The sequence below is a fragment of the Choloepus didactylus genome, chromosome 6 (assembly GCF_015220235.1).
Source record: "Choloepus didactylus isolate mChoDid1 chromosome 6, mChoDid1.pri, whole genome shotgun sequence".
Classification (NCBI taxonomy): Eukaryota; Metazoa; Chordata; class Mammalia; order Pilosa; family Megalonychidae; genus Choloepus; species Choloepus didactylus.
The window spans coordinates 80,514,198-80,535,338 of record NC_051312.1 but is presented as its reverse complement, the minus strand read 5'-3'; the positions used below and the strand labels follow the sequence as shown (position 1 = coordinate 80,535,338).

Here is a 21,141-nt window from a genome sequence, read left to right as displayed (position 1 = left end):
CAAACATCCCATTCTCCTCATCCCCCCACTGTTCAGTTACTTTTTAAAATACAGTTTAATTGAGATATATTCACATACCGTACAGTCATCCACAGTATACAATCATTCATAGCACCATCATACAGTTGTGCATTCATCACCAGAATCAATTTTTGAACCTTTTCCTTACTCCCCAATAAAAATAAAAGCAAAGAAGAACCCCTAACTTTTTCCATCCCCTCCATCCCACCTTAATCTTCATCTAATCTTTGACCCCATTTTTCCACTCATCTGTCCGTATGCTGGACAAAGAGAATGTGAGCCACAAGGTTTTCACAGTCACACAGTCACACTGTGCAAGCTACATAGTTATACAATCATCTTCAAGAATCAAGGTCACTGGGTTGCAGTTTGACAGCCCCAGGTATTTCTCTTCAGCCACTCCAACACACCAAAGACTAAAGGGTGTTATCTATATAGCACATAAGAATACCCTCCAGAGTGACGTCTTGACTCCATTTGAAATCTCTCAGCTGCTGGAACCTTATTTTGCTTCATCTCTCTTTCCCATTTCGGTCAAGAAGATCCTCTCAATCCCACAGTGCTGGGTCCAGGCTCATCTCCAGGAGTCATTTCCCGTGTTGCCGGGGGAATTCACACACCCCGGAGTCACGTCCCACGTAGGGGGTAGGGCAGTGAGTTCACCTGCTGAGTGGGCTTAGTGAGAGAGGTGGCCACATCTGAGCAACCAAGAGGCTTTGTTGGGAGGGACTCCTAGGCACAATTATAAGTGGGCATAGCCTCTTCCTTGCAGCAACTAGCCTTACAGGAGAGAGCTTTCCCCCAGATTGAGGGCTCAGCCCACCAAATTGGCAGTCCTCAATGTTTATGAGAATATCAACAATAGCCCAGGTGGTAAAATCCATCACTTCTGCATTTCTCCCCAGCTCCTTGGAGGGCCCCACAAATACATTTCTACTGTCTGCCTGTGTCACTCTGGGTTGTGTTGGGATTTTGCACCAGGCTGTACAAACTCACTAAATCCCACTTCCCATTCAAAGCTCCATGCACTTATGGTGTTCAAACAAACTGATCATACAAGTTTAATTATCTAGTGTGCTACAGAAAAAAATAGATCCTGCACCAGATAAACATTTCCTCCCTTGTTCTCACATATAAGTTGTAGTTTTAAAATCCAGTCAGTATCATCCTTTATCCTTGGGCCTGATTTGTCTTAGTCCTAACCAGATCCTCTTTGTTCATATCTCTAATAAAAATCGGAATTGTTTTTCAGCTCTTTCAATAGTTGCTGTGTGTGGTAACACTGACATTCACAGCTACCAAGTTCCAGCTCTGAGTCTCATGTGTCGCACAGATACCCGAAGCTCCAGAGACCAACCAGGTTATACACAAGGAGCTCAGCATTTCATTATTTAGAGATAACCATTGTAACTCAGGAATAGATGTGACTGCTGTAAGGGCTTACAATCTAGGGACCATTACAATAAGCATTTCCCTGATAAGCTGTGCTCTAAGATTCAGTTCTCAGAGTTTACACATTTTAGTTAGTCCATACTGGTGAGGCATTATGTTTGTCCTCTCATTTCTGGCATGCTTCACTCAAAATGTTGGACTCAAGATCTCTTCACCTAGTTGTGTGTATCACAGCTTCATTTCTTCTTGTAGCCACTCAATATCCTATTGTGTGCATACACTACAGTTCACCATCCTGTTCATCAATGTACTCATAGGCCACCTCCATCTATTGCAAATAGTGAATACTGCTGCTATATATATATACCGGTGCGTAAATGTCCATTCATGTCCCTGCTCTCCAGTCTCCCAAGTATATACCCCAAACTGAGGTTGCAGGACCTTGAAACCCACACATAGCTAGCTTCTTGTGGGACCACCGTACTGTCCTCCAGATAGGCTACACCATTCTATCCCGTCCACCAACAGTGAATACATACATCTCTCTCTTCAAGTTCTCTCCAGTACTTGTGTCCCTCTGTTTATTTTTTCCCTACAATTTTATAGGGATATATTCAAATACCATTCAATTATCCACAGTGTACAATAATTTACAGTATCATCATGTAGTTGTGCATTCATCACCTTAATTAGCACTTACATATGTTCATTACTCAAAAAAAAAAAAAGAGAATTGAAACAAATAATAGTAAAAAGTTTAAAAGGAAAACTAAAAATAAAATAGAGCACAGCAATAAGGTCAGTAGTAAAAAAAGATAAAAGGAACAGTAAAAATTAGTTAAAATATAGGCACAAAGAGAGAGGCAAAAAAGGTAAAAAGACAAAAGAAAAAGAAAAAGAAAAAGAAAAAATGGCAACTAAAAAGCCACAGAAGAAAAAGTTAAAATAAAATAAAATACCATAAAAAGTGAGACAATTCTAATGCCAAAAATTCCATACCCCTCTCAGGTGTTCCCCTCTTAGATGCATTTAGCTTTGGTGTGTTGCTTTTGTTACAATTAAAGAAAGCATATTGCAATGTTACTGTTAACTATAGTCTCTATTTTGCATTGATTATGTTTTTCCCTCAATACCACCCCCTTTTTAACACCTTGCAAAGTTGACATGTATTTGTTCTCCCTCATGCAAAAACATATTTGTACATTTTATCACAATCATTGACTGTTCTAGGTTCCAATAAGCCACACAGTCCTTGTCTTTATCATCTATCTTTCCTTCTTGTGTCTTACATGCCCCTAACCTTTCTCTTTCATTTGTTCAGTGTACTTGCATTATTGGGCTACCATCTCCCAACATTGTGCTCCAAATCTCTCTCCTGTCTTTTCCTATCAGTCTGTAGTGTTCCCTTTAGTATTTCCTGTAGAGCAGGTAACTTGTTCACAAACTCTTTCATTGTCTGTTTGTCTGAGAATATTTTAAACTCTCCCTCTATTTAAAGGACAGTTTTGCTGGATAGAATATTCTTGGCTAGTGGTTTCTCTCTTTCAGTATCTTAAATATATCATACCGCTGCCTTCTTGCCTCCTTGGTTTCTACTAAGAAATCTGCACATACTCTAATTGATCTTCCCTTGTATGTTTTGGATCACTTTTCTCTTGCTGCTTCCAGAATTCTCTTTGTCTTTGACATTTGATAATCTGATTATTAATTGTCTTGGCATATTAGGATCTATTCTGTTTGGAGTTTGCTGTGCTTCTTGGATCTGTAATTTTATGTCTTTCATAAAGGATGGGAAATTTTCAGTGACTATTTCGTCCATTATTTCCTCTGCCCCTTTTTGCTTCACTTTGCCTTCTGGGACACCCATGACACATACATTCATATGCTTCATGTTGTTGTTCAGTTCCCTGTGATGTCACTCATATTTCTCCATTCTTTTCCCCATCTGTTCTTTTGTGTGTAGGGTTTCTGATGTCCTGTTCTCCAGTTCATGAATCTTTTCTTCTGCCTCTTGAAATCTGCTGCTCTATGTCACCATTGTGTCCTTCATCTCTTGTATTCCCATAAGTTCTGCCAATTGTTTGTTTCAAACTTTCAATTTCTTCCTTGTGATCACCCAATGTCTTCTCTACATCTTTCATCTCTTCTGCCATATCTTTCTTCAACTCATTGATTTGATACTTAGATTGATTTTTAATTGATTTAGGAGATTTGTTTGATTAACAAATTGTTGTTTCAATTCTTGTATCTCAGATGAAGTGTAAGTTTGTTCCTTTGAATGGGCCATGTCTTCATTTTTCCTAGTGTGATATTTCATTTTCTGTTGTCTAGGCATCTGGTTTCCTTGAATGCCCCAATCAGATTTTCCCAGCCCAGAGGGGCCCAGGTCTCAGGAGGAGACTGTATTCAGTATTAGGTTTCTCTGAAGGTGGGCCCTAGAAGATTGACATACTTCCCCATGAAGCCTCTAGACTCTGTGCTTTCCCTATTCAGCCCAGCAGGTGGCACATATCAGTCCCAGCTCCCCATCTGTGTAAAGCGGCATGGTCTCTTTAATTCACTGTGGACCCTGACCTGGTGAGGGGCTGAGAGTGTCAGAAGCCAAGCTTAAATTGTTTCTTGTTTGTTTGTATATTTCCCCTTGGGCTATGTGTTCTGAATTTTCTGAAGGAGGGCAGCTACTTGAACTGGTTCCACTCCCCTTTTCTTAGGGAAGATACACCCACTAGTGAGTTTTCTTCTCCATTTGAATTCCTCCTTCTTCTTTCTGGTTCTGTTAACTCCACACTTGCCTGGGTCAGCATGGACTTGGAGATGCCTGAGGCTTTCTCTAATGGGCTGCTTAGAATGAGAGAAAAAAAATACAAAAAGAGCAAAAGCCCCCTTTCAGAGCCAGTCCCCAGCCCCTTCCTGCTTCCCTTCCTGCCCCATGCTTGTAGCTTATATTCAGTAGTCCAAATGTGTTAATTAAAACTGCAATTGGTGCTTAGTTGAGTTACTTTCCCTATAACCTGTTTCTTTTTTCCTGCATGGCAGTGTTTCAGCTCAGCCCACCCTGTCCAAGCGGGGAGGGGTTTTAGCTCCATGTTTACAGAGATTTATGTATGATTCTGTGCTACAATCTCAGCTGCTCCACCCATTCCAGCTCGGGTATGATGTGTGTACATTCACGGATGTCTCCCAACAGTTGTTCCAGATTATTTATTAGTTGTTCATGGTTATTTACTATTTGCTCTAGAGGATTAACTAAATTCCACACATCTCTATGCTGCCATTTTGCTCCACTCCTCCCAACTGATTTTTGACAAGAGGACAAAGACCACTCAATTAGGAAAGAATAGTTACTTCAACAAATGTTGCTGGGAAAACTGGATCTTCATTTGTAAAATCATGAAGATGAACCCCTACCTCACATCATATACAAAACATCAACTCAAAATGGATCAAATCACTTAATATAAGAGGCAGAACTATCAAATTCCTGGGAGAAATTATAGGGAAGCATCTTTAGGGTTGTATGTTAGGAAATGGTTTCTTGGATCTTACATCTAAATCATGAGCAACAAAAGAAAAAATAGACAAATGGGACCTTATCAAAATTAAAATCTTTTGTGCATCAAGGGAGTTTAGCATGAAAGGCAAAAAGACAACCTAATCAATGGGAGAAATATTTGGAAATCACATATCTGATTATGGTTTAATATCAAGAATATATAAAAAATTCCTTCAACTCAACAACAAAAAGACAAAGGACTCAATTAAAAAATGGGCAAAACACTTGAAAAGTCATTTCTCCAAAGAATAATGACCAAAAGGCTTGAAATGAAAAGATTCATTCATCTTTTCAAAATGAAAAGATGCTCAGCATAATTAGTCATCAGGGAAATGCCACTCAAAACCTCAATAAGATGTCATTTTACACCCACCAGAATTGTTACTATTAAAAATAAATGGAAAATTACAAGTTCTGGAGAGGATGTATAGCAAAAGGAACACATTCATTGTTGGTGGTAATGTAAAATGGTGCAGCCTCTAGAAAGATATTTTGGAAGTTCCTCAGAAAGTTAAGTATGGAATAACCATATGACCTGACAATCCCACTTCCAAGCATATAGCAAAAAGTTTTTAAAGCAGGGGCTCAAACACATATTTGCCCACCAATATTCATAAGCAGCATTATTCCCAAATACCAAAAGGTGGAAGTAACCCAGTTGTCCATCAACCAATGAATTGATAAACAAAATGCAGTACATATACACAACAGAATATTATTTAGCCATAAAAAGAAATGAAGTTCTGATAAATGTGGCAACATGGATGAACATTGAAGATATATTATGTTGTATATTTGATATTATAATAGATTTTTTCAGAAAAATCCATGGAACAGTCAATCCCATGTTAAACCGTGGACTACAGTTAATAATATAATTATCAAAATGTGCTTTCATCAGTTGTAACATATGTACCACACCAAGGCAAGGTGTTAACCATAAGATGATAAATGGGAACCCCATATTTTATACATGATTTATGGTTTTTCTATAAACCCACTTCTCTTATTAAAAAAAATATAATAGTGAATATGGGCTATATTTTATTTTGGTATTTCTACTAGTGTTGGAGGGTATAGAAACATAATATTTTCTAAGATGAAACACCTGAGAAGGGTTGTGAAACTCCAACTGACATGACAGTAAATGGCTTCCCTGGACTGACCTATTTTTAGTTTATCCTCCATACTGCTGCCAGAATGTTCAATTAATAACATTTCCTTAAAACCAAGTCACAACCTCCTCTATCCCTGAACATAACTTGATTCTACCACCAAATGCACAGAGTATTTTGTTTGTTGCATAATGTTTTCCTTTCATTCATGATTAAACTGCAGACCCATTGAGAGTGACAACCATGTCTTTCACAGTTTTCTATATGTGGAATATGGTGAGCACCCCCGAGCTGTTCAATGACAGATTAATAAAATGTAAGAGTTTCACTAAAGAGAAATTGCAGCGCTAAAATTAAAATTGAAGTGTCAAAATTTATCCTGATTGAAGCAATTGGACAGGATGATGCTCCTCTAAGAGAATGTACAAAAAAGGGAAAAAAAGAGTGAAGTTTGGCTAAACTCTTGAGGTGCAATAAGTTATAGCTGGTGAACATATGAATTTGGGGCAGCTGGGGAAACTAAACAAGACCACTCAGAGCATTTGTTGAGGTGCCAGGAGAAACTTGTCTTGTATAATCCTAAGGGAGATCTTAGGATCAGGAGACGTATTAATCACCCCAAAAGTTAAAAAAAAAAATAAAGTGGAATGACAGCGGAAAGATTTTCATGAGATTTTGCATTTATGAAGGTGCTGCAGACCTTAGCATGAGAGTAGTGACTATATGATTATTTGATTTTCAAGTGTGAAAATAGTCCTTACCTAACTGAAAGACTCTTGTTCTCCCTGCCTTTGCTCTGTGCTATTCCACCTGCTTCCCTTTTAATATTGTAGGCATTTTTTTGCCCCATTTTTGCCCTTACTATACTTTTATGTTAGTACCTAGCATGCCCCAAGAAGCCATCACTATCCTCAGAAGCACAGCTTGTACCTTGATTCATCTTAGATATGGAGGATATCGTTATCTTCCACATGGTTGTTAGCTCCATAAGGGAAGACGTTGTTTGAAGCCAAACTCTCAAGGAACTCTTTCCTGAAAGTCAGATCCTTCAATTGTGAACTCGGTTGGCTTGATTAGCACTAGAACCAATTCATGGAATAAACATTCTTTTAATCAAAATTTTAAATTAAGTAAACTTCAAAATTTATCCTTTCTTTCTTAAAAAGTATCCCTAAAGATTCTGATACAAGATTAAAACTCAGGAAGAGTTAAGGAAATGATATCAATATTACATGGGTTCTGCAGCTCAAACCATGTTTAAGAAACACTGGCAACATCTCATTTAGAATGGTTCCTCACCTGTGTACAAAAAGAAAAATACACGGCAAATTAAATTTGGAAGAACATGAAAATGGGTGGGCCTTTCCAAACAATCCCTCTTATCCAACCAGTCTGAGGACAATGGGGCTTTTAAATATATTTATTTTCTAATTTTTTAACTAGCATAATTAAACATTTACATTTATATATCTATTCTGTTCCAAATTTCTGACTCCCCACCAGCAACCCAGCTGCTCTATAATTCTTTAAGGAACCTCTGACTTTATAAGGTAAAAGTATCACCAAAAAAACAAAAAAAAGCAACAACAACAAAAACTATTCATGCTTTGAGAAAGGTGGGAAGAAAGACAACATGAAAAGAAATTCAAATTAGAAATGGAGTCTCTGGAATCTTGAGAGATTTCATCGGTTGTGAGTAGCCATGAATGAATGAATAAAACTTGGAAATATTTCCCATGTGTAATTCATTGTTTCTCAAAGTGTGGTCCCAGACCAGTGGCATCGGCATCACCTGGGAACTTGATAGAAATGCAAATTTTGGGGCTCTAGCCCAGACCTTCTGAATCAGGAATGCTGGGGAATGGGCTCAGCAACCTGTGTTTAGCAAGCCCTCTAGACAATTGTGATCTACATTGACGTTTGAGAACTGCTGTATTTTTAACCATGGTTATGCACAGAGAAGCATTATAGAGGTATTTGAATGCATAGTGATTGATTCTGTTTTTTTCAAATGACTCTGATATCTTCCAAAATTAGTGACTATTTAGAAAATACTATTCTCAATGGACAGGAGGTTAGCATTTGTCAAATCAATCATTTGTGCACTTCCTAAAATGGCACTGAGTCACCTAAATTTCTTCACCAGTTGCATTGTTTTACATAGCTACAGACAATTGTCTATAAAGGCATGATTTTATTCAAAAGTCCATATTAAAGATTTAAAGCTATTTCTACAAGCACCCACTAAACAGAAAACAGAAACCATATAACAACATCATTTCATGAAAACTAGGAATAGTCAGAATTAGCCCTTTTCATCTGAGAACCATTTCTCAAATCATGTTTCTTTTCTTTGAGTAAAAGGCCCACTGGAACCCCCTAATGGACTACTTTCATGCTCCCTCTTTCTTTGCCCCCTGGAGAGCCATGGCTGTGCTAATAGCTCTTAGAAGATGACATCATAGAGTTCATAATTTCTCTTTTATAGTCGGAGAGCCTTGGCCCACAGTACAAGGAAGCTTGTATGTTGAAAGCCAGGGTGGCTGGGATCTCCTTTTCATGGGCTAAGATCAGCAAAAAAAAAAAAAAAGAAAAATAGTGTTACATGAAACATAAGACAAGCAGATTCAGGTTGTGACTTTTAAATAGGAAGACTCTTATTGCCGGAAGGAAAGAAGCCAGTAGGAAGGATATAGTAGAACATTTCCAGGTAAGTTCTAATTTATATCATTAAAACAACTACTCTTGCATCCACTCTTTTCAATAAGATTGTTTTTCCTAAGCTCATTTTATCTGTAGCACCCACTGTTCCCATTTAACTGGGATTTATTTGCTAGCCACCCCACAACCTCTATCCCAGATACCAAAAGACACTGCCATATTTCTGAAGGTTGGGCAAGTTTACAAGACTGAGGAGATGAGGAAGTAAAAGATTCAAGAATCAATGTCTTTTAGAATAATGCAGAAACATTGTTAGATAAAAAAAAGTGGAGTGGCTCATAGCAGGAACTTTAGCAACCACCACCAGCTTCTACCATGCTAATCTTCAACCATTCCAGCTTCATGACCTTCACTCTGATGGGCATACCTGGCTTAGAGCTGCAGCACTTGTGGCTTTCTCTGCCTTTCTCCTCCATGTTTTTGGCTATCCTCATTGGCAATGGGGTTATCCTCTTCCTGGTAGCCACAGATCCCACACTTCATACACCAATGTACCTGCTTCTGTCCCTGCTGATGGCAGCTGACCTCGTATCCACTCTGTCTCTGATGCCCAAGCTCCTCTGCCTCTTCTGGTTTAATGATCGGAACATTGCTGCCAGTGCTTGTTTCACTCAGATGTTTTTCATTCATGGTGCATCTGTAATAAGATCAGCCCTACTTGTGGCAATGGCTTTTGACCGCTATGTGGCTGTGTGTGAACCATTACGCTACAACACAATCCTGAGCCATTCCCTAGTCAGATGCCTGGGGCTGGTGGCTTTAGCCAAGGGGGTGATTCTTATCCTGCCCATGCCTCTTCTGCTTCAAAGGCTGACCTTCTGCCACATGGTCATTCCTCACACCTACTGTGACCACATGGCTGTGGTGAAAATGGCCTGTGACCACACCAGACCCAATCGTATCTATGGGCTCTCTGTGGTCCTTCTTGTGGTGGGACTTGATCTACTGCTCATCAGCTTCTCTTATGCCCTCATCCTGAAAGCTGTGGTGCATCTCAACTCTCAAGATGCCACCTGCAAAGCCCTGAACACCTGCTCAGCACACTTTTTTGTCATCCTTGTCACTTATGTGCCTGCACTCTTTTCCTCACTCATCCACCGTATCGGCCACAATATTCCACCTCATGCCCACATTCTCCTTGCCAATCTCTACCTCCTCCTACCCTCAATGCTCAACCCCATCATCTATGGCATAAAGATGATGGAAATACGGGACAAGGTCACCAAGTGCCTGTGTAAAGGAATTGCATCAGCTGTGGGTCCCGGCAATAAATCTGTGAGTAAATGAACAATGAGGACAAATAATTCAATGCCTTTGTCCAACCATCCAAGGACATACTTATGTCTCCAGTTGAACTGTGGAAATAATAGATGATGAAGGTGTAATTTTTTCTAGCTCACAGGAAGACTAATAAGCTTGTCTTTCATTGTTCTATGAACTGAATAGGGAGAGCCTACAATATTTCCCTCTATGTCTAGGAGGGACACTGATGACAGGGGATTCCTGGTGACTCTCACACCTGTGCTCATGTTCATCAACTAAGCACAAAATTTCTCTCTGTAAATGATTCAAGATCACTTCTTCTTGTCTTGGTGGAGAGTTTATATTTGTTGCATCTTTCTCTGTATTTTCTATTTCTTCAATTTCCTTTGTCTGTCTCTAATTAGGATCTTGTGATGAAAGGGACCTGGCATGCTGATTACTTGGATACCATCTTAATATACAATAACTCCTCAGGCAATTGGTCTTTTCATCAGTAATTTTTAATACAATGGCGATGTGTTGTGTTCACAATAATAGGGCGATTGTGATGATGCAGATGCTTAAGATAGAAATGTAAGAACCTAAAGATGATGCACATAGATAGGATTCAGGGACTGTTGTGATACATATTACAGAAGCTTTCACTGCAATAGAGAGCACATATCCATACATCTAATTCAAAAGGCTTCCATGACCAGGAATTCTGTCTTAAACTACCTGTTCCTGAAGTGATATCCTTTGAATAGGAACAAATGGAGGAATCCTGGCTTATTTCCTCACATTTTTAAATTTCAGCAGAAATACCATTTGTTAAGGTGGCTCTGTGTTAGCTGTTCTGGATATTTTTTATATATTATAGCTCACTGAATTGCTAAATCTTTAATCCAAGGTATATAAGAACATTCACTTTGCAGTTTAAGTTATTGATGTTCAATTTCTTTATGCACTCTTCCCAGAGCTAATAAGTGGTTAAGCTGGATTTAAATTCAAATCTGTGTGAACATAAAATGCGTTCCCATTATATCACACCCATGCTGCCTCTTTAAAGACAACCAAGTATGAAAATGAAGAAGTTATGAAGCAAGACAAAGTGGAACAATTAGCAGGAATGGTTTCAGTCATAAAAAATTAGTGTTTACCTACCACATTTCTGTTATCAAAGATTAGTCTTATTATGAATGGAGGGTAAAGTTACAATCTATTTAGAAGAAAACTGAAAATATGTTCATGTAGTAGTTACTCTCTAATGCTCTACCCCACCTAATCCAATCCTTATTCTTCTGAGACCCTGGCTGTGCTCCTTGGAACTAGCATTGATGGAATTCATCACCCACCCAGTCTCCTTTCCCATTTTGCTTCTTATTGGGTTTACCCAAAGAAGCTATTTTGGTCTGGGTTCTCCAGGAAGCAGTTTCTAAGACAAGATTAAACATGCAAGAATTTTATTAGTGGAAACACCTATGTAGAAGAAAATAAGGAGACAGCTAGGATAAGATGGGAAAGCCATCAGATTACCATTCAGGTGGGTTTTATCCCAGGTGGGATACAAGAAAATCAATTAATGTCATTTACCACATTAATAAAATAATAAAATGGAGCTGAAAAACTACATGATCATCTAATTTGACACAGAAAAAGTCTTTTGGCAAAATCCAGCATATTTCTTGATAAAAAAAAAAAAAAAAACACTTTAAAAATATGAATAGAAGGAAACTTCCTCAACATAATAAAAGGCATATATGAAAAATCCATAGCTAACATCACATTCAACGGAGAGAGACTGAAAGCCTTCATTCTAAGATCTGGAACAAGACAAGGGTACACACTGCCACCATTGTTGTTCAGCATTATGCTAGATGTTCTAGCTAGAGCAATTAGGCAAGGCAAAGAAGCCATCCAAATTAGAAAGGAAGATGTAAAACTTTCACTATTTACAGTTGACATGATCCTATATTTAGAAAGCCCCAAAAAAGCTACAACAAAGCTACTGGAGCTAATAAATGAGTTTAGCAAAGTGGTGGGATACATGATCAACACGTAAAATCAGTAGCATTTCTCAACACTAGTAATGAGCTATTCATGGCATTATATCATAGTTTAATCGAAAGCATTTTTTCTTAACTGGGAGTCCATCTCACAATTTGTGGCATATCAAATTTGATGGAATATGATATTATGTTTCTTCCAAGAACTCCTTTAAATCAGGGATTTATATGTATTTTAAGTACTCATTGTTTGAACCTAAAATAGTATTTGGATGTTTGTTTAACAAAGGAATGAATGAATGAATGAATGAATATCTTGACAACCAATCTGATCTAGTTCCTGTTGCATCATCCCCATTCACTGAGTGAGTCTCTTACAATGTCAGTAAATAACTAAATAAAGGATAAATAAAAAAAAAATTGGTCAAAACCTCAATGTAAGAACCAGGACTATAAAACTCATAGAAGAAAATGTAGGGAAGCGTCTTCAAGATCTTGTGGGAGGCAATGGTTTCTTAGACTTTATATCCAAAGTGCAAGCACTAAAAGAAAAAGTAGATAAATGGCACCTGCTCAAAATTTAAAACTTTGTTTCATCAAAGAACTTTTCAGGAAAGTGAAAAATCAGCCTACACAGTGGAAGAAAATACTTGGAAACCACATATGTGATAAGGGTTTAACATCCAGAATATAAAAAGAAATCCTATAAGTAAATAATAAAAAGACAAACAACCCAATTAAAAATGGGCAAAAGAAATGAATAGACATTTCTCCAAAGAGGAAATACAAATGGCTAAAAAGCACATGAAAAATGCTCAACATTACTGGCTATCAGGGAAATACAAATCAAAACCACAATGAGATATCATTTCACACCTAATAGAAAGGCCCCTATTAAAAAACAGAAAACTTCAAGTGTTGGAGAGGATGTGGAGAAATAGGGACACTCATGTACTGCTGGTGTGAATGCAAAATGGTGCAGTCACTCTGGAAGACAGTTTGGCAGTTCCTCAGGAAGCTATGTATAGAATTACCATGTGATCTAGTAATCCCACTACTAGGCATGTACCCAGAGGAACTGAAAACAAGGACTTGAAGAGATATTTGCACACCAATGTTCATAGAGGCATTGTTCACAATTGCAAAAAGATGGAAACAGCCTAAGTGTCCATTGACTGATGAATGGATGAACAAAATGTGGTATATATACACAATGGAATGTTATTCAGCCATAAAAAGGAATGAACTCCTGATGCATGTGACAACATGGATGAACTTTTTTTTTTTTTACACAGAGGGCAATAGAGTGACTCAGTTTTTATTGCTGGGGATCTTTTTTTTTAATCAAAGAGCTAAATAATTAATTTTAAAAACACCATTTTTAAAAGTTTCTGCTTTGAAGTTTTCTGCTTAAGGTAAAATATAATCATTCAGCAGTAGGTTTCTGTGGGCTCTCCTTAGGCTTCAACCTTAATACACTGCAACGAGGTTCACATTTATTTCTTCTACCTAACATATTTTTAAAAACTCCAACATACCTTGTTTCTCAAAGTATTCATTTCCTGCTGTCTAACACGCATTATAATCTGGAAGCATGAAGTTACATTACACAAATATTTTGCATTTTTAAAATAAGCACCTTTGCCACTTCTGCAACACTGCACTTCACATAGTGGTGCAACAAAAGAACTTGACCGCACTACTTATGATCCATTTTACCACTACCATCTGCAGAACCCATAGAGCTTTTTACTCAGTACCTCTGGGCAGACACTGTACCATGAATTCACAGAATGTTAATATCAGTCATGAATAAGAGTACCATCAGTAATACTGAAATCAATGCAGATGTTACATAAAATATGAACTTCTCAAGGAGTAACTTTTAAATTATTTGGGCAACTGTTTTCTCTCTTGTATTATCCATTGAGAACATTCCTGTTTAATTATGCTCTTACACAACTTATGAAAAACTAAATTAGATAGATAACCGGTTGACTTTTAAGAAACTGTACTGCTATCTACAACAGGAGAAGAGCTTCTGAAAAATATTTTACAGAACTGTATGATCAATACCACCTCATCGGTCCAGTCCATTCAACATGGATGAACTTTGAAGACATTATATTGAGTGAAATAAGCCAGAGACAAAAGGAAAAATACTGCCTGATCCCACTGTTATTAATTAATTATAATACACAAACTCATGAAGATAGACTCTAGAATGGAGGTTACCAGGAGTTAGATTAGGGTTAGAGAATGGGGAGTTGATGCTTAACTTGTACAGAATTTCTATTTAAGCTGATGATAAAGTTTTAGAAATGGATGATGGTGATGGTAGCACATTACTGTGAGCGTAATCACCACTGAAATATATAGGTGAATGTGAGTAAAGGGGGAAAATTTAGGTTGTGTATATTACTAGAACAAAAATTAAAAGATAAAACAGGACTGTACAACACAATGAACCCTATTGTAGATGATAGACTATACTTAATAGTACAAATAAAAGAAGGTTCTTTCATGAATTATAACAAATGTGCAATACTAATACAAGGTGGTAATACTATTGTGGTATGTGGGAAAAATACACCTAATGTGAATAATGGATGAGAGATAGAACTACTTTAATAATCTTTCAGCAATTGTAACAAAGTTAACTATTGTTAAAAAAAGTAGTACAATTATAAAGAAAGTTCTATAATTAATTGTAACAAATGTTCCACATCAATGAGAGGTGTTGGGGGTCGAGCATTGTATGGGAATCCTGTATTTTATGCATGATCATTTTGTAAACTCACAATTTTTTTAAAAAATAAGGTAATTATAATACAAAAAAACCTCATAAGTATAGAGATACACTTTTATACATAGGCATTATTTATAAACGTAGCCCATTTATGCAGAGAAGCACAAAGTAGATCTCACACATAACTTCATAGCATAGCCTTGCCAAGCTCCATGCCCTTTCTTTTAAGGTCATCCACTCCCATACACCTATTAAAAGTGATTCCTTGAGATTTCTTCTCATTCCAAGTCTTTAGCAGATAGGCAGGGTCCCATTTAATGATTGATAAGTAGACTGAGTATTCTGTTTTGATCTACCCAGCACAGGAAGGAGAGGAAATTCTCCCCTCATTTGTACCAGAAACTCTGTTTCAATAGATAAATCTTCTAATGTTCCACACTTTGTGATTTTGGATAAGCTATTCAAAGAAACCTGAAACCTTTTTAAATCTTACTTTCTTCATCTGCATATTAGGAATTATAATGAAAGTAACTCAAAGTAATTTTTTCAGGATTAGTTAGATAAAAGTGTGATGTTCTCAGGGTAGTAGCTAGCATTAGAAGAGGCTGAATAAATATTTGATCTCATTTCATTATTATTATTATTATTATTATTATTATTATTATTATTATTCCCTGGGCTCATGTTAGGACTCAGGCTTCACAACATCTAAGCTTTTCAAGCTGCCTTAGAGAAATACCTCTACTCCTCCTTTCTATGGTTTGGAGTTGAATCTGAATCTTAAATGCAATACTTCTACTTATGCCTTGTACAATTCTATTTACTAGTTTTGTTCACTGGTCCCCATCTGTCAATGACACTTTTGGATTCAGCTGTTCAACAGTGATGACATTTAATAACGATGCCAAGCAGCCTGGATGGGCTCTCAGATGAGTCAGGGCTGGTGAAAAGAGCGAGGGGAATCAATGGAAGCCAGATGGAGGGAGTGGCTGGGAGGGTGTCTCGTGAGAGAGAGAGGGCAGAAAATATGGAGAGGAAGACAGTGATAAATATAAAATAGAGAAGCCAGTGCAAGAGTAGTTTTCATAAGATGCATGAATAAGAGAGCTAGAAAGATAGGAGGAACTGACATTTCAAATATTGGACATGGGATCGTGCTGGCTGAGAGAAATGTGCCAGGAATGGCCATGGGAAAAGGTAGTAAAAATCGAATTGAAGTGAAGGCTAACACTTTCCTACTGAAAATTAGTGGGAATTATCAGAAAAACAGTAATTGAATACCCTGTTTTATTTAAAAAAAAAAAAACTAATATGTTGTATCCATAGAATAGAATACTAATTGATAATTAAAGAAGAATGAACTATTGATGAATCTCAAAGACATCATGCTGAGTAAAAGAAGATCTCAAAATGTTGCATACTGTATGGTTCATTTATATGAAATTCTTGGAAATACAAAACTAAAATGACAGAAAACAGATCAGTGATCGCCAAGGGCTGGGAAAGGGGGTGGGGATGTGACTACAAAGGGTGGTATGGGGGAGTTTTTCAGGGGATGGGACTGTTCTATATCCTCAAAAAGTCAATTTTACTATAGACTAATTTAGAAAGAGAGAGAATCAGGTCCTGTACCTTTATTTTACAGAAGGAGAATCTGACTGGATATCCCATGGCTAGAGCATGGTGGAATCAAAGTGATTAGCAGCAATATTTCTAGAGACAATCCCTACCCATCACACATGCACACAATGCACACCCATACCCACAAACCACTCATGAAGAAAGGGGGAGGGGACAGGATCCAGAAAAAGGAGCTTTGTTGAAATTTAGTAAAATGTTTGGATATATTGGGGCAAAAACATATTTTCAGATTTCAAGCAGAAAAAGAAGAAAATAAAAGAAAATGACTGCAAAATCTGTTACCATGTTTAAATCATTAAATAATTGCCAAATATAGTGTCCATAAACAAGATGTTTGAAAACTGTGTGACACTTAGATTGTTTTTTGTCCTTTCTCAACAACTGCTGAGTAGGTGTCAAGAAGAAATAAATGAGTTAAATGTAAAGCTTCTTGGATCAACACCTGAAACATGGTGAGGGTTTACTATGACTATGAGAAATTGAAGTCTGTTGTGAATTAAATAAATCAGCTCTAGCCAGACCATTGCACAAGCATTTTTTTTTTCTTAAAATGACTGCATTAATAGTTTGGGAAGAATATATTGACAGGCTGTCATTCCTGGAAAGACCTTAACTTGATGAGGAAACACAATTACTGTCCCAGCTGAAAACATGATGTGATGGAGAATGAACTATTCTGGCTTGATAGCCCCTCAAGAGGATAACATAGACATGATTCCTGCTTTGGGGTCAGTATTAACTCAAGGCATTCTGTATGGGAGAGACTCTGGTTTGTCAAACTGGTGGTAAGAGTCAGGAGTGAGGGGTCTAGGGACTTGTATGAAGTTGCCCTTATTTGGAAGGACACTGTTTTTACTTAAATTGTACAATAAATGTTCTTATGGATCAGCAGTATAGCTGTAAATATTGGTTTATTAGTTGAAAAGATTTTCAAAGCAAGGAATAATAGAAAGAATACATACATTATGAATTTTATTTAAATTTAAAATCTATAAATGTATATTTATTTAATAAAATCAGTAATTTTCACAACATATTCATCCTGTTATTTTTTTCATTAACTTTTCACAATTGAGACTTGCTGTTTAAATCTCAAGAGAGTGTAAAATTATATCATGGCATCATTTGGCACATGAGTACATTTGGGCTCTCAACTTGATCCCATAAAATTTTATTTATATAAAGATACTTGCTTCTTTCACAAAGTGTATGAGTTCTATATAATACCTAATTTTATTTTTCTGTGCATTTTCTATACATTTATACCACACATTTATACCACACATTTATTCATTTATTTTTGCAGGTGATCTTCCTGTAACTATCAAGGTTATAGCATTGGATTCACCTCCTTTTTTCTAAGCAATGTATTTTTTATTTTATTTAAAATTCAGTTTTATTGAGCTATATTCACCTACCATACAATCATCTGTGGTGTTCAATCAACTGTTCACAGTACCATCATATAGTTGTGCATTTACTACCCCAATCTATTTTTGAACATTTTCCTTATACCAGAAAAAATAAAAAAAAGAGTAAAAAATAGAAGTAAAAAAAAAACACCAAATCATCCCCCCATCCTACTCATCCATCCACACGCTGGATAAAGGGAGTGTGATCCACAAGGTTTGCACAATCACACAGTCACACTGTGTAAGCTACATAGTTATTCAATCATCTTCAAGGGTCAGCACTACTGGGTTGCAGTTCCATAGTTTCAGGTATTTACCTCTAGCTATTCCAATACACTAAAACCTAAAAAGGGTTATCTATATAGTGTGTAAGAGTGCCCACCAGAGTGAGCTCTCAACTCCATTTGAAATCTCTCAGCCACTGAAACTTAATTTTGTTTCATTTCACTTCCCCCTTTTGGTCAGGAAGATTTTCTCAATCTGACTTTTCTGGGTCCAGGCTCATACCCAGGAGTCACATCCTGCATTGCCAGGGAGATTACATCCCTGGGAATCAGGTTCCACGTAGTGGGGAGGGCAGTGAGTTCACCTGCCAAGTTGGATTAGCTGGAAAGAGAGAGTCACATCTGAACAACAAAGAGGTACTTGGGAGAGACTCTTAGGCACAATTATAAGCAGGTTTAGTCTCTCTTTTAAGCAATGTACTTTTAATAAAACAATAATATTTTGTTAATATATCACAATACCATATCACAATATAGATTAGGGACATTAGTAAATGTTTTTCCTCATCAACAAATTGAGGTCAATTTGATCCTGGATATAAAATATATAGTTACTTGGTAGGTATTCTCTTTTTTTTCATGCATGTCTTTATTTTATTACTCATCTACCCATACATTGGATAAAGGGAGTGTCAGACACAAGGTTTTTACAATCACACAGTCATGTGATAAAAGCTATATAGTTATACAATCATTATCAAAGATCAAGACTACTGGAATACAGTTCAACATTTTCATGTATTTCCTTCTGGCTATTCTAATACACTGAAAACTAAAAAGAAATATCTATGCAATGAGTCAGTAGCCATAATCATTTGTTAAATCCTAATGTCTTAGTTACACCTCCTCCCTCCCATCTGATCATTCTCTCAATCTTCAGGGATATCTTGGCATTGACCATTTTAATGTCTTTGTGCTGGAAAGGGTTGTCAACCTTAGCGAGTAGAGGAATGAAACTAGTTTATGTTCTTGGAGAGACAGGTACCATTGGGTTTCAGGGCATATTTGGCATAGGAAAAATCCAGATGCCTTAAGTTTCTGAAAAATAAACTTACTAAGTAAAACTTTTCTAGAGCCTTAGATAGAGCCCAAGGTATTCTTTAGGGTTTTCAGTAATACTGTTGGTTGGGGCTTGGTATACTGTGGCAATTTGCAACATCTGGCTGAAGCTTGCATAAGAGTAACTGCCAGAATGACTTCTTGACTCTATTTGAAATCTCTTAGCCACTGAAACTTTACTTTGTTTCATTTCGTTTCTCCCTTTTGGTCAAGAAGGCATTCTTAATCCCACAATGCCAGGGCCAGGCTCATCCCTGGAGTCATGTACCATGTTGCCAGGGAGACTTACACACCTGGGAGTCATGACCCATGTCAGGGGGAGGGTAGTGAGTTTATTTACAGAGTTGGCTTAGAGAGAGAGGCCACATCTGAGCAACATGAGGTTCTCTGGAAGGTGATCCCTAGGCATATTATAAGTAGGCTTAGCTTCACCATTACAGAAATAAGTTTCATAAGGGTAAGCCTCAAGATTGAGGGGTTCACTTATTAAATTGGGAGTGTTTAATGCTTGTGAGAATGTCAGAAATTCCCAGATGGAGAAATTTAATAGTTCCACATTTTTTCCCCAGACCCTCAAGGGGTTTTGCAAATTCTTCTTATTTTCTGCCCAAAATACTCTAGAATGTGTCAGGGTATTACATTAACCTGTATAGAATAACAAGATCTCATTCCCTATTCCAGTTTCTATGTAATTGTTTAAATGATCTGACAAGACAGGTTAAATTAGATAATGTCCTACAGAAAATAAAAATTTTGGACAAAATAAACATCTCTTCCTTTTGTCTCACATCAAAGTTGAAGTTTTAAAATAGAGCCAATATCATCCTTTACGTTCTATCTGATTTACCTTAGTCCTAACCAGATCTGCTTCATTCATGTCTCTAATTGAAATCTGATCTCTTTTTTAGCTTCTTTAACTGTTGCTGTATGGAGTAATGCTGACTTTCCGAGCTGCAGAACTCTAATTCTGGGTCTCAGGTGTCACACAGATACCTAAAGTTTCAGGGAACTATTAGGTTATACACAAAGAGCACAGCATCTCAGTATTAAGAAATAGTTAAAATTCAGGAATAAATGTGACTGCTGTAAGAGCTTATAATCTAGGATCCTTTACAATGAACCTTATTGAATATTCTGTACTCCTTAATCATTGACTGCCCAATCTCTGCCAACTTTCTATCCCCTGATAACCTATGTGGTCACATTCATTTCTCAGAGTTTTCTCATTATAGTTAGCTCACATTGGTGAGACCATACAGTATTTGTCCTTTCATTTCTGCCTTATCTCACTCAACATAATGTCCTCAATGTTCATTCATCTAGTTGCATACCTCATGACTTCATTCTTTCTGCAGCCACTCAATATTCTGTCATATGTATACACCCCATTTTGCCCTTTCATTCGTCAATCAATGCATCCTTAGGCCACCTCCATCCATTGGCAATCATGAATAACGCTGCCATAAACAATGGTGTGCGAATGTCTAATCATTTCCCTGCTTTCAGTTCTGAGTATATACCTATCAACTTGATTGCAGGATCATATGGCAGCCTATAATTTGGCTCCTGTGGAAAGACCACACTGCCCTTCAGAGGGGCCACAACAACAGTGAATAGGTATAGCTCTCTCTCCACATCTTCTCCAGCACTTGTATCTTTCTGTTCATTTTTTAAACAGTTTTATTTACACACCATTTAATCCCTCCTAAGTATACAATCATTGGCTCCTGGTATAATCACATAGTTTTGCTTTAACCACCACAATCTATATGAGAACATTTTCATTTCTTCCACAAAGAAAGAAGAGGAAAAAAAGTTCAAAAAAAAGAAGGATAAACAGCAACAACAACAAAAATCCCATACCCCTCACTTATTTAATTTTGTTAAAATTAATGAAAGAATATTACAGTGTTACTGTAAACTATAGACCCTATTTTGCATTAATT

The 21,141-nt window shown here is 37.1% G+C and overlaps 1 protein-coding gene across 1 annotated transcript; it reads left to right on the top strand.

Annotated features, from left to right (window-relative positions):
* The first annotated feature begins 9,117 nt into the window (after positions 1 to 9,117).
* LOC119537074 (putative olfactory receptor 52P1) lies at positions 9,118 to 10,089 on the top strand. Its single transcript, XM_037839684.1, has one exon. It carries the CDS (start codon positions 9,118 to 9,120, stop codon positions 10,087 to 10,089), a length of 972 nt encoding a protein of 323 aa, XP_037695612.1.
* The last annotated feature ends 11,052 nt before the right edge of the window (positions 10,090 to 21,141 follow it).

Excerpts from the sequence above, each read along its gene's own strand:
- LOC119537074 (XM_037839684.1), top strand. The coding sequence starts at position 9,118 with ATGCTAATCTTCAACCATTCCAGCTTCATGACCTTCACTCTGATGGGC.